General features: G+C 40.3%; 2 protein-coding genes across 2 annotated transcripts in view; one reads left to right on the forward strand and one right to left on the reverse strand.

Moving 5' to 3' along the window:
- The window catches only part of LOC134609480 (platelet-activating factor acetylhydrolase 2, cytoplasmic-like), a 165,250-nt gene extending 154,351 nt beyond the window's left edge, over positions 1–10,899 (forward strand). The window contains exons 9-10 of the mRNA XM_063453151.1: positions 795–943; positions 10,752–10,899. Coding sequence (XP_063309221.1) covers positions 795–943; positions 10,752–10,849 — 247 coding nt within the window. The 3' untranslated portion in view covers positions 10,850–10,899. The remainder of the gene's footprint in view (positions 1–794; positions 944–10,751) is intronic.
- A 1,536-nt stretch (positions 10,900–12,435) lies between these two features.
- On the reverse strand, positions 12,436–13,236 carry LOC134590642 (endogenous retrovirus group 3 member 1 Env polyprotein-like; the record flags this gene model as incomplete). Its single annotated transcript, XM_063444416.1, has 1 exon — positions 12,436–13,236. A coding segment is annotated over one exon (801 nt), but the record flags the coding sequence as incomplete, so codon positions are not given.
- Positions 13,237–13,555: the final 319 nt, after the last annotated feature.

Here is a 13,555-nt window from a genome sequence, read left to right on the forward strand (position 1 = left end):
ACTTCTGTCATTGTGTGAATTGTAGGACCTAATCTAGAGTGCAGGGGTATTGCTTCACATCCCTGATGCTTCAGTAAGAAACCCTTTACACAATCTATAGAGGCCATGACCAGGGCATGCAAACTTGCTCCCCTGTCACATACCAGGTTATGTAGTGTAATGTTTGAAAACAACATTCCCCTTTCATGGCTTCCTTTTCAATTATAGGCAAATTGTAGTATTCATATATTTGAAAGATAAATGTAATCTTTAAATTGTTGAGAAAAGGAATACTCATTATGTGTTTTTCTTTCTCCCTGTACAAAACTCATTTGTTTTAGTAAAAAAAAAAAGGAAAAATGTTTTGCAGCATGCAGCTCAGCCAATGAGACTTCAGTATTAACAAAGCTGCTGTTTGGAGTCCACTCCAAAGCCAATCATTGTTCTCTTATTATTTGTGTGGCGTGGCTCACAATTTCCACTAGCTCACAAGCGAGGTAAATACAGGACTGGCATTTGGAAATCCAGCCCTGCAGAATGTGCCATATATTCACACTTCCCTTTATGCAGTTTGAATGCAGTATCTCTCTCATGCACCAGACAATCACTGGGAGTTATACAACAGTTAAATATCTTCTTTTTGCCAATCTTGCTCTAGAGTAGGGGCACAGAAATTTCTTGCACCAGAGCCCTCTCTACATTCGTTCTGCCACGGGGATTGTTAAGTGGCTGTTTTTCTAGTGGTATTCTTCTTTTCTTTTACTATAAAAAGTAGTAATTCCTTCTTCTTAACTTTTCTTGTTTTGTGTTCTTAGGGGATCTGTTCATCATAGTCCCACAGATTTTGCCTTCTTCACTGGGTACATGGTAAATGCATTTATTGGCTCCCATGGGACAATTGATCCGCACATTTGCTTAAATGTCACAGTCACATCAGCGCTGGACTTCCTCCATAAGCACTTGGGTAATAATCTGTGTTCAGTCTTTTCTGCATGATGGTGATTTTAATTTGGCTTTTTTTTTTTTATATCCAACTTCTTAAAATATGAGTAGTCCTAGATTTCTATTTTTCATCTATTTTAACACAGCTACATGCTGCCATAGGTTAAAAAAAGACTTTAAATGATCACATTCCACATATTTCTCTTGATCCAAGAGAGAGGAAAAAACAACAAAATAGAGACAATGTCCATTTATGTACCACTGCAGTTTGTATTAGTCTTCAACCTCCTTTGCATGTAATAAAACCAATTTATATTTCCACATATATGGTATCTTTACATTCTATATACAATGCATGTAACATGCAATCTTAATGCTTGTTTCATTGGTGAAAATTTCTCAAATACATAGTAACATAGTAATCTATGTTTAAAAAAGATTCAATTCCATCAAGATTAACCATAAAGGCATCCAATTTTTTTTACTGAATATGACAAAGCAACCCATAGGGGAGATAGCTGCAAAATTATGTCCTTAAAGGGACAGTCTAATCACCTGAACAACTTAAGCTTAATGAGGTTGTTCAGGTGAGAACTATAGCTCCCTGGAGCCTTTCTCATGTAAACACTGTATTTCCTCCGAAAATACAGTGTTTACATTGGACTGCCACCAGAGGGACTTCCGAGTTCATGAATGCCTAATTCGCATTCATCACGTTTGACGTCTTCACGCTTGGGTGAAGACATCAAACCTGCTATCAGCAGACAGGAGATAGGGGGCACTGTGAACACGCCTCCTATGTGCTGTACTAACACCGGAGCCTGTCAGCAATGAGAGACGGCAGTGGGGAGATAAGATCTCCTGCACAGAGCGTCGGCTGAAGACCGGACACCGAGCAGAAGGGGAGGATCCAAACTGTAAGTAAACTTATTTTGTGAGTGTGTGAGTAAGTGAGTGTGGGTGGGTGAGTGAGGGTGACTGAGTGTGGGTCACTTATTGAGTGTGGGTGGCTGAGTGAGTGTGGGTGACTTATTCAGTGATTGTTAGTGACTTATTGAGTGTGGGTGGCTGAGTGAGTAAATGAGTGAGTGTGGGTGACTGGGTGAGTGTGTGATTAAGTTTGGGTGAGTGAGTGATTGAGTGTGGGTGACTGAGTGTTTGAGTGTGGGTGACTGGGTGTGGGTGACTTATTGAGTGTGGTTGATTGTGGGTGGGTGAGTGACTGAGTGTGGGTAGGTGAGTGAGTGACTGAGTGAGTGTGGGTGAGTGGCTGAGTGTGGGTGACTGTGGGTGTGGGTATATATGTGTGATTGTATACAAACACTATATATAGAGAGGTCTCTATATATAGTGTTTCTATGCAAACACACATAGTTTGGGCTGGAGGGTTGCTGTAGGAGGGGGGCAGGCATTGAAAGCAAGCTGAGCTGTCAGTCAGCTCAGCTTGGGAACGCGCATACCAGAGCACTAAGTTCATTCATAGGGCGGCATTAAGTGCCGCTCTATGAAGAACGCAATTGGTGCAGCGCAAAGCCGCGCATGTGCACCAGATCACTATGATGCTTCTCTATGCGATTGGCAGGGAAAGCATGCAGGAGCTACAGCATGAGGAGTACAGTGGCTCAAACTGTGAAAAAATGTTTGATTATTTTAATTTTTTTTATTAATACTTGAAGGACCACTAAAGTCATCCATAACACATTGACTGGGTGCAGTGGTCTTCTCTTAACCCTGCAATGTAAACCATTGCAGTTTGTATTAAATGGCAATATTTACTTTGCAGGGTTAAATACATTTCTAGTGGCTGTCTTCCTGACAGTCACTACAGGTGCTTCCACTTTGCATTTAATCAGATCCAGCTTCTCACATGTGCCGAGACCTAAAATGTTTAAAACCGAAAGAAGCCCCTAACACTTATCAGTTGGTCAAACATTTTTATATTAAAGTGGCTTTGTCACCTTCTGGGATCTTTGCAGTGACATTGTCTGTTGGTGTGTGGAGGCCTTGCAGTGCTTGTTAGTTCTACGAACCTGATGCTGTCACCTGAAGGCATCACCATCACCTGAAGGCAAATGGTGACCATATACTGACTGGTTTCGGACCCCCCTGAACCTTCCAATACAGTAAAACTGCACATTTTAGAATGGCCTTTTATTGTGGTCAGCCTAAGGCACACCTGTGCAATAATCATGCTGTCTAATCAGCATCTTGATATGCCACACCTGTGTGGTGGATGAATTATCTAGTGCTTACTAACACAGATTTAGACTGATTTATGAAAATTTGAGAGAAATCGGCCTTTTGTGTACATAGAAAAAGTATTAGATCCTTTTTTTAAGGGACAGGTAGGATTGATTGTATGTATGCATAATACAACATCACCTATAAGTATGATATTCAGAAAAAACGAGGAACAAATTCACATAGGTTTGCTGCTAATAATTTCTACACAACTCGTGCAACGAAACAAAAGAAAAATGCTCAAAATAAGCTCACCTAGTACTAATTGTTAAAATGCCTTATATGTCCAGAGCTTCAAATATTTTTGGGATCATAGGGCAAATATTGCAAGGAATGAATTACAGTTTGAAAGGTACAAATTTGGAAAAGGAAAATGTTTTACAGCTTTCTGTAGCATACTTCCAACATTTAGCTACACCTCCTCTTTTCATAGAATGTCTACCTGATTAAAAGTAAAACAGTATTGATCAACTAATGAGAGATTAGTGAGTTGAAATGCTGACTTGATTCCACTTCACAGTCTATTATGAGTATCTATATCTGTACACCTGGGCAGGCCTCTGCTTATTAGCAAACAATAGCTAATTTAAATAGCAATCAATAGCAAGTAGCTACCTAATCCAATCAAATGCCTTATAATTACCAACAGGAAATCAAACCTTGTGCAGTCAGTAACCTTTTCCTACAGATGAATCTTACCAACAGGAAATCAAACCTTGTGCAAAAAGAGCTTGGTTGCTTCATCTAAGTGTTGCTTCTAAGTGTGTGTGTGGTTGGAGATATTCTGGAGAGTTTTACAGAAGCTTCAACTGTCTAAGAGTTGTGCTAAGAGTTCTTTTTTACTGTTGCAGGTAAGATTCATCTGTAGGAAAAGGTTACTGACTGCACAAGGTTTGATTTCCTGTTGGTAAGATTCATCTGTAGGAAAAGGTTACTGACTGCACAAGGTTTGATTTCCTGTTGGTAATTATAAGGCATTTGATTGGATTAGGTAGCTACTTGCTATTGATTGCTATTTAAATTAGCTATTGTTTGCTAATAAGCAGAGGCCTGCCCAGGTGTTAAACATTCCTAGTGGGAGGTGATTTGAGGAGTATATAAGGGCTGTTGTCATTAGCTTGGCTAATAGAGCTTGGTTGCTTCATCTAAGTGTTGCTTCTAAGTGTGTGTGTGTGGTTGGAGATATTCTGGAGAGTTTTACAGAAGCTTCAACTGTCTAAGAGTTGTGCTAAGAGTTCTTTTTTACTGTTGCAGGTAAGATTCATCTGTAGGAAAAGGTTACTGACTGCACAAGGTTTGATTTCCTGTTGGTAAGATTCATCTGTAGGAAAAGGTTACTGACTGCACAAGGTTTGATTTCCTGTTGGTAATTATAAGGCATTTGATTGGATTAGGTAGCTACTTGCTATTGATTGCTATTTAAATTAGCTATTGTTTGCTAATAAGCAGAGGCCTGCCCAGGTGTTAAACATTCCTAGTGGGAGGTGATTTGAGGAGTATATAAGGGCTGTTGTCATTAGCTTGGCTAATAGAGCTTGGTTGCTTCATCTAAGTGTTGCTTCTAAGTGTGTGTGTGGTTGGAGATATTCTGGAGAGTTTTACAGAAGCTTCAACTGTCTAAGAGTTGTGCTAAGAGTTCTTTTTTACTGTTGCAGGTAAGATTCATCTGTAGGAAAAGGTTACTGACTGCACAAGGTTTGATTTCCTGTTGGTAAGATTCATCTGTAGGAAAAGGTTACTGACTGCACAAGGTTTGATTTCCTGTTGGTAAGATTCATCTGTAGGAAAAGGTTACTGACTGCACAAGGTTTGATTTCCTGTTGGTAATTATAAGGCATTTGATTGGATTAGGTAGCTACTTGCTATTGATTGCTATTTAAATTAGCTATTGTTTGCTAATAAGCAGAGGCCTGCCCAGGTGTTAAACATTCCTAGTGGGAGGTGATTTGACGAGTATATAAGGGCTGTTGTCATTAGCTTGGCTAATAGAGCTTGGTTGCTTCATCTAAGTGTTGCTTCTAAGTGTGTGTGTGGTTGGAGATATTCTGGAGAGAAACTGGAGGTAATCCGAGGTATTCAGGAGGATAAATAAAAAGTTAAGGTTTGTTTGATTTAAATTATTCACCTCATTGGAATGGCAGACTTAGTTCAGTGTAATAGTTGCTTTGCATTTGTTTCACGTTCCACTTTTTGGAGGTTTGGTTGTCTAATCTGTAGACAGTTCTCTATTTTGCGGCAGGAGATTGTATTTTTGAAGTCTGAGATTTGTAAATTATCTGGTAAACAAACTCAGGCTGGAACTGCTGCAAAGCCACTGCCGCAGAGACATACTAGGAATGGCAGATGGATTACTGTAGGATCTGGTAGACTTGGAGTTGTGGATAAAAGGCATATTGCACAGTCTGTTGCTCTACATAATTCATTTTCTGCACTTTCAGAGTGTAGTGGTGTCGTGGAGAGAGGCACTGAGGCTAGTGGTGTTGTGCAGAGAGGCACTGAGGCTAGTGGTGTTGTGCAGAGAGGCACTGAGGCTAGTGGTGTTGTGCAGAGAGGCACTGAGGCTAGTGGTGTTGTGCAGAGAGGCACTGAGGCTAGTGATGTTGTGCAGAGAGGCACTGAGGCTAGTGGTGTTGTGCAGAGAGGCACTGAGGCTAGTGGTGTTGTGCAGAGAGGCACTGAGGCTAGTGGTGTTGTGCAGAGAGGCACTGAGGCTAGTGGTGTTGTGCAGAGAGGCACTGAGGCTAGTGGTGTTGTGCAGAGAGGCACTGAGGCTAGTGGTGTTGTGCAGAGAGGCACTGAGGCTAGTGGTGTTGTGCAGAGAGGCACTGAGGCTAGTGGTGTTGTGAAGAGAGGCACTGAGACTAGTGGTGTTGTGAAGAGAGGCATTGAGGCTAGTGGTGTTGTGAAGAGAGGCATTGAGGCTAGTGGTGTTGTGCAGAGAGGCACTGAGGCTAATGGTGTTGTGCAGAGAGGCTTGAAGACTATGGTGAGGCTTAATAGAAAGCAGTTGTTGGTGGGGGATTCCATCATAAGAGGTGTGGAGATGGACAATGGTGGTCTTGTGAGGTGTCTTCCCGGAGCTACTGCTCACAGAGACAGGAGACGTATCTGTAATATTGTTAAGCAAGCAAAGCAGGAAGGGGAATTGGATGTACTTGTCCATTTAGGGACAAATGACTTGGCTTGCAATGAGGTTTCAGAGGTTAAGGAAGTTTTTAGTGTTTTTGCCAATGATATACGGCAGGTTGCTTCCACATTGTCATTCTCTGAAGTTCTGCCTGTGCATAACACTCAGAATGACAGGCGGATGCGTATTAGGGACTTTAACTTGTTGCTTGGTGAATGGTGTCGGGAGCAAGGATTTGGCTTTATTGCTCATGGTAGCTCTGTTTGGAATGGAAATAAACTGTACAAAAAAGATGGTTTGCATCTTTCTCAAAAGGGAACAAATGTTCTCAGTGAGCAGTTCAGAGGTTTTGCTAGGATGTATTTAAACTAGGAGGGGGGGGCAAAAGGGTGATAAAACATCAATCCAATTGTCCCCCAAAACAAGGACAGAAGGTGCCTGTAGCAAGTGTGTTAAAAAATGATAAGCTTAGAGTCATGTCTACAAATGCTCGCAGTTTAGGGAATAAGATCCATGAACTTGTGGCAATAATGGCAACTGATAGTGTAGATTTAGTCGCTGTTACTGAGACATGGTATAATGAGAAAAATGACTGGGACATAGCAATACCAGGGTACTCTTTATATAGAAAAGACAGGGAAGGCAAGAAAGGGGGAGGGGTGGCCCTGTATGTAAAGAATAGCATAAAATCTAGCCTAATAAAGGTTAGTGAGGCGAACATAGAGTCAGTTTGGGTTACGTTAGAATTTGGTAATCACACAGTAACTCGTGTAGGTGTGATTTATAGGCCCCCAGGACAAATTGAAGAGTTAGATAATCTACTAGTTGAAGAAATAGCTAAAATGACAATGAAGGGGGAAGTTATCATCATGGGTGACTTTAATCTTCCTGATGTAAATTGGAAAACAAAAATAGCTACTTGTGCCAGGAGCACACATATTCTAAACTCCCTACTGGGATTGTCTCTAAAACAAGTCGTTGAGGAGCCAACTCGTAAAGAGGCCATACTAGATTTAGTGTTAACAAATGGAGATTTGGTATCAGATATTACTGTAGGTGAAAGTTTAGGATCCAGTGATCATCAGTCAGTGTGGTTTAATATAAGAACAGTGACTGAGTCACACCACACAAAAACAAAAGTTTTAGACTTTAGAAAAACAGACTTTTCCAAAATTAGAATATGTGTAAAGGAGTCATTATCAGACTGGAGCAATTTAAATGGAGTCCAAAAGAAATGGGATTATTTAAAAGTTGCACTACTGAAGGCAACAGAAAATTGCATTAGGCTTGTCAGTAAAAGCAAAAAATTCCAGAAACCACTGTGGTACTCCACAGATGTAGCCAAAATAGTAAAAAACAAAAAGTTAGCATTTAGTAATTATAAAAAAACCCAGAGTGAGGAAGACAGAATGACCTATAAGATTAGGCAGAAAGAGGCTAAGCAAGTTATAAGAGCTTCCAAATCACACACAGAAGAGAAAATAGCACAGTCAGTAAAAAAGGGGGACAAAACCTTTTTTAGATACATAAATGAGAAAAGAAAAGTAAAACAAGGATTAGTTAGATTAAAAACAAAAGAAGGAAGGTATGTAGATGAGGATAAAGGTCTAGCTGACTGCCTCAATGAATATTTTTGTTCGGTATTTACAGATGAAAATGAAGGAAAGGGACCTCAGTTAAGAAAAAGGATAAATGAGTCATTTATTACACGTGAGTTTACAGAGGAAGAGGTTCTATTTCAACTGTCAAAAGTAAAGACAAATAAGTCAATGGGACCTGATGGAATACACCCAAAGCTATTAAAAGAGCTTAGTGGTGAACTAGCAAAACAATTAACAGATTTATTTAACCAATCATTGATAACAGGAGTAGTCCCAGAAGATTGGAAGTTAGCGAATGTTGTGCCCATTCACAAGAAAGGTAATAGGGAGGAGTCGGGCAACTATAGGCCAGTAAGCCTAACTTCAGTAGTGGGGAAAGTGATGGAAACCATGTTAAAGGATAGGATTGTTGAACATCTAAAAACACATGGATTTCAAGATCAGAGACAACATGGGTTTACTTCAGGGAGATCATGCCAAACTAATCTTATTGATTTTTTTGATTGGGTAACTAAAATAATAGATCAGGGTGGTGCAGTAGACATTGCTTACCTCGATTTCAGTAAGGCTTTTGACACTGTTGCACATAGAAGGCTTATCAACAAACTACAATCTTTGAGTTTGGATTCCAATATTGTTGAATGGGTAAGGCAGTGGCTGAGTGACAGGCAACAGAGGGTTGTAGTCAATGGAGTATATTCAAAGCTTGGGCTTGTCACCAGTGGGGTACCTCAGGGATCTGTACTTGGACCCATTCTCTTTAATATTTTTATTAGTGATATTGCAGAAGGTCTTGATGGTAAGGTGTGTCTTTTTGCGGATGATACTAAGATATGTAACAGGGTTGATGTTCCAGGAGGGATAAGCCAAATGGAAAAGGATTTAGGTAAACTAGAAAAATGGTCAGAGTTGTGGCAACTGACATTTAATGTGGATAAGTGCAAGATAATGCATCTTGGACGTAAAAACCCAAGGGCAGAGTACAGAATATTTGATAGAGTCCTAACCTCAACATCTGAGGAAAGGGATTTAGGGGTGATTATTTCTGATGACTTAAAGGTAGGCAGACAATGTAATAGAGCAGCAGGAAATGCTAGCAGAATGCTTGGTTGTATAGGGAGAGGTATTAGCAGTAGAAAGAGGGAAGTGCTCATGCCATTGTACAGAACACTGGTGAGACCTCACTTGGAGTACTGTACACAGTACTGGAGACCCTATCTTCAGAAGGATATTGATACCTTAGAGAGAGTTCAAAGAAGGGCTACTAAACTGGTTCATGGATTGCAGGATAAAACTTACCAGGAAAGGTTAAAGGATCTTAACATGTATAGCATGGAGGAAAGACGAGACAGGGGGGATATGATAGAAACATTTAAATACATAAAGGGAATCAACACAGTAAAGGAGGAGACTATATTTAAAAGAAGAAAAACTACCACAACAAGAGGACATAGTCTTAAATTAGAGGGACAAAGGTTTAAAAATAATATCAGGAAGTATTACTTTACTGAGAGGGTAGTGGATGCATGGAATAGCCTTCCAGCTGAAGTGGTAGAGGTTAACACAGTAAAGGAGTTTAAGCATGCGTGGGATAGGCATAAGGCTATCCTAACTATAAGATAAGGCCAGGGACTAATGAAAGTATTTAGAAAACTGGGCAGACTAGATGGGCCGAATGGTTCTTATCTGCCGTCACATTCTATGTTTCTATGTTTCTATGTTTCTATGTATACTATATATAGTATTTCAAAGGATTGCTAAGTGGAAAGGGGCAGTGATTGGCTGTAAGGTGGAGCCATCAACAGTAATTGACTGCAGAATTAAGTCATGACAGTACCGGAGCTAATACTGATCTCCAACTTTCTGTTCTGAGTATGTATTCAGTATGTCTAATAAGAAAGTTGTTTTCTATATATCTATCTATCGATCTATATTTGTCTGTCTATCTATATATATCTTTCTATCTATCTATCTATCTCTCTCTCTCTATCTAGCTATCTATATATCTACCTACATATCTATCTAGTTCTAACTCTCTCTCTTACTCTCTCTTAATCACTCTCTCTCTAACTCACTCACTGCCTCTAACTCACTCTCTGACTCTCTATCTCACTCTCTCTCTCTCTACCACTCACTTTTTCACTCTAACTCACTTTCTCTAACTCTCTCTGACTCTCTCTAACTTACTCTCCCTCACACTCTCTCTAACTCACTATTTCTCTCTAACTCTCCCTGCCTCTAACTCTTTGTCTCTCTTGGACACTCTCTCACTCACTCTCTCTAACTCTCTCTCTCACACACACTCTCTCTGACACTCTCTAACACTCTCTCTAACTCACTTATTTTTAAAATATTTTTACTTAGTATTTGAAGTCCAGTAGATCTCTGGCAGATGGCAAATATCGCCTCCTTCTGGATCTCCAGCCTCCTGTCTTCTGCCTTCTGTAAAATTGTTTCTGCCTTCAGCAGCCTGTCAGCCAGAGCCAATGCTGTGTGTGCAGGAGAATCTTATCGCACACACTTTGGGCTGCGACCACAGACAGCCTCAGGGGTTACTGTAGGACACTGCAGGCACGTTCGCAGTGCCTACAGTGTCCTAATACTATGTTTGAATTCTTCAGCTAAACGTGAAGACGTCAAACGTGAGTACTGCACATCTGGCAGGACTGATCCAGGAAGTCCCTCCAGTGGCCATCTTTTGTCTTTTCTCTGAAACTACCATGTTTACATTAAAAAGCCTGCAGGGATCTACTAGACTCACCAGAACAACCTCATTAATCTGAAGTTGTTCAGGTGACTATGGTGTCCCTTTAAGTATGTACTTTGATGCTAATTGTTTTTATTTATTTTTGTCTCCTTAGACTTGCCTGCTTATATCCCAAAACTGGAAAAGTTAAGTGAAGAGATCAGAACGTATGTTGTTGCAGATGTTCCACAAATACATTCTAGCAAACTTTGACCTTGTTGTAAAGAAGATGTTGGTGTTTGCTCTCTAAACATCTAATTGTAGTTCACAGAGAAAACAATAACTATCCCTTACTGAGATAGTGAGTGATATACTAAAGTGCCTGAATAAAAGCAGCTCAACACAAAAAGTGGAATACCTTAATCCACAATAAAGTGCAAAATATAAGAATAAAAAGGTATAAACAATATACCAGCAAGTGGAGCGCTATAATGAATATTAATATAAATAATGAGGGGGTATACTCACCCCTCCAACATAGTGATACAATGTGTCCAAATGTACATACAAAGTAAAACAACAAAAAGAGAGAATATAGTGCAGATGGTTTACAAAAATCAAAAATGAATAATAGTAGCAATTGGTTGAAACCACTCACGTGGGTTGGAGCCTATAAGCTATTGGCTCCGTAAGTGACTCCTTTTTGCTCTTGAGGCAGCAACACACCCCTTTATCCCAAACGATGTTCTCCCGAAGATATGGAACAAGCAGAGAGAGAGAACCTCATAGGTGGTATTGTCCAGATAGTGTATACAAAATAGTGAGATAGTAATTGTTATGCTCACCTTAGACAGAGCCTTGAATTCCTGGCTCTGAGGTTTGTTGGCAATATGCTAATTTATTGGGATAGCATTCCCCACATAATGTTCCTGGAGGCTAGAAAGGACTATATGGACTGATATAAAAAAATATCGATTTATTGTAGAGATAAAAAATAATAAAAACAATATTAAGACTTCTCAAAAGCATATAAGCTAAAAGGTAGAAAGTCCAAGTATAAAAGTCCAAAACTCCAGCTAAACGCGTTTCACTCTTGTATGAGCTTCCTCAGTAGCTGTGAAGTAGCCTCAGGAATCTTCCACTTTATAAGTGTTCTAAAGTTAATTCGGATCCTCCCTTTGGGGTCACAGGAAGTGTGATTATCCAATCATAAGGTCAGAGTCTCTTTCAAATTTCTTATACTGATCACCTGTAGTGATACCGGAGAAACTGACGGAAGCCAAGCACAGAGAGATGGACACAGGTTTCTTCAGGAAGGAAGAGATTCTTTATTGGATCACCGATCGGGACTCAGAGGGACTAGCGTCACCAAAATACAGCAAAGTCTGAGTACTGAATACATAGAGTACATTCCTTATATAGCACTGTAGCTCCTCCCACAATTAACTACACCCACACATACCCTTAACCTATTTAATGAATAGAGTCTAAACTCATCCATCCGGTCTAACCACGTGGCTCATCTGATACAAAGGAGAGGGACGCGTAATTCCAGTTCTTATATTCCTGCACCTGGTCAGTACAGTGATGACAGTATCTTAGCTACGTGTTATTAACTAACTGATACTACAAACACATATACATACATATGCCTTGTGGCAATCTTAGCCTGCTAAACTTGTATTTTACTGGAATTACATCACATTCCCCCCTTTGATGCCTCTGATATTTCACAATTACTTGAGGCATCACTTAACCTTGGTTTGCATATACCTCAGGTTACCATGAACCAGACCAGACTTATCTTATGATGTGAATCTTCAACATTCATCTTCTTGCATTGGTTCTCCCTGATCTAGAGCCTTATACTTATATATCGCCATTATCTGTGCAGCAGCCTTCCTCTCTGCTATACTTCCTATCAGGCTTTGCACAGACCTAACTACTAAGGGTATAAGACACGGTAGGAGTAGACACAACAGTAAAATCAGTAGGACTCCACCTACCACTGCCTTAAGCCCTCCAAACCACTCATACCAGCTACCAAACCAACTACTTGGATTGTACCCTTTCCATACCTGAGTAGGCACATGCGCTAGTTTAACCATATGGCTAGTAAGCTCAGCTATTGCTTGCCCTTCGTCATCTATTTGAAGACAGCAATTACTTAGGTTAAACTTCCCACATACACCTCCCTCTACTGCCAAAAGGTAATCCAAGGCTAATCTATTTTGGTAGACTGCTGTCCTCATCCTGGTGGTATGCTTCGCTAGAAGATTGAGCGCTTGTGATGTCTCATTTGTGATAATCTCAACCACCGCCTGTAATCTTATAATACGGTTGAGCATATAAATAGGGGTTCTATAACCAAAGGTACCATCCTCAGCCCACGTGGCTGGCCCATAATAATCTATAATACGCTGGGGAGGCCATTCATTATCTTCCCAGGCGCCTATCTCTATGGGTCCCCTTTTCTTCCTAGTATTCACATCATACACTTTAACACCTAAAGTCTCACCTGTTTCAATCGGTAACAAGAAGAAGGATGGTTTGAGCATACCCAACACACATGCCCCTTCCCAGTCCTGTGGCAACTCCGAATAGGCTTTCTTACCACAGATCCAGTACAAATTTGCTGGGGCTCTCCAGGTAGATGTGATGGATAGATCAAACCACACATCCTTTAAATTGGCATATCTAGCAAACGGGTTAGATGGTTCTGAGACATTTGAAGCCGACCACCAAGTTGTATTCTTTGTATCATCATCATAAGCTTTTTGCCCTAGACAAGTTAATTCTCCTACAGAAGTATTATACATCATTCCTTTCCTTGCTATGCAAACATAACCTATGATGGAGGTCTTTAATCTCCACTCAGATTTACCTCTAACACTCAAATGATAATCGGCTTGTGTAGATATTAGTTGGTCAACTGCCTCAGAACCGGACATTACCTCTTTTGCTTCCCAAGGCCATTGG

The sequence above is a fragment of the Pelobates fuscus genome, chromosome 1 (assembly GCF_036172605.1).
Source record: "Pelobates fuscus isolate aPelFus1 chromosome 1, aPelFus1.pri, whole genome shotgun sequence".
NCBI classification, from domain to species: Eukaryota; Metazoa; Chordata; class Amphibia; order Anura; family Pelobatidae; genus Pelobates; species Pelobates fuscus.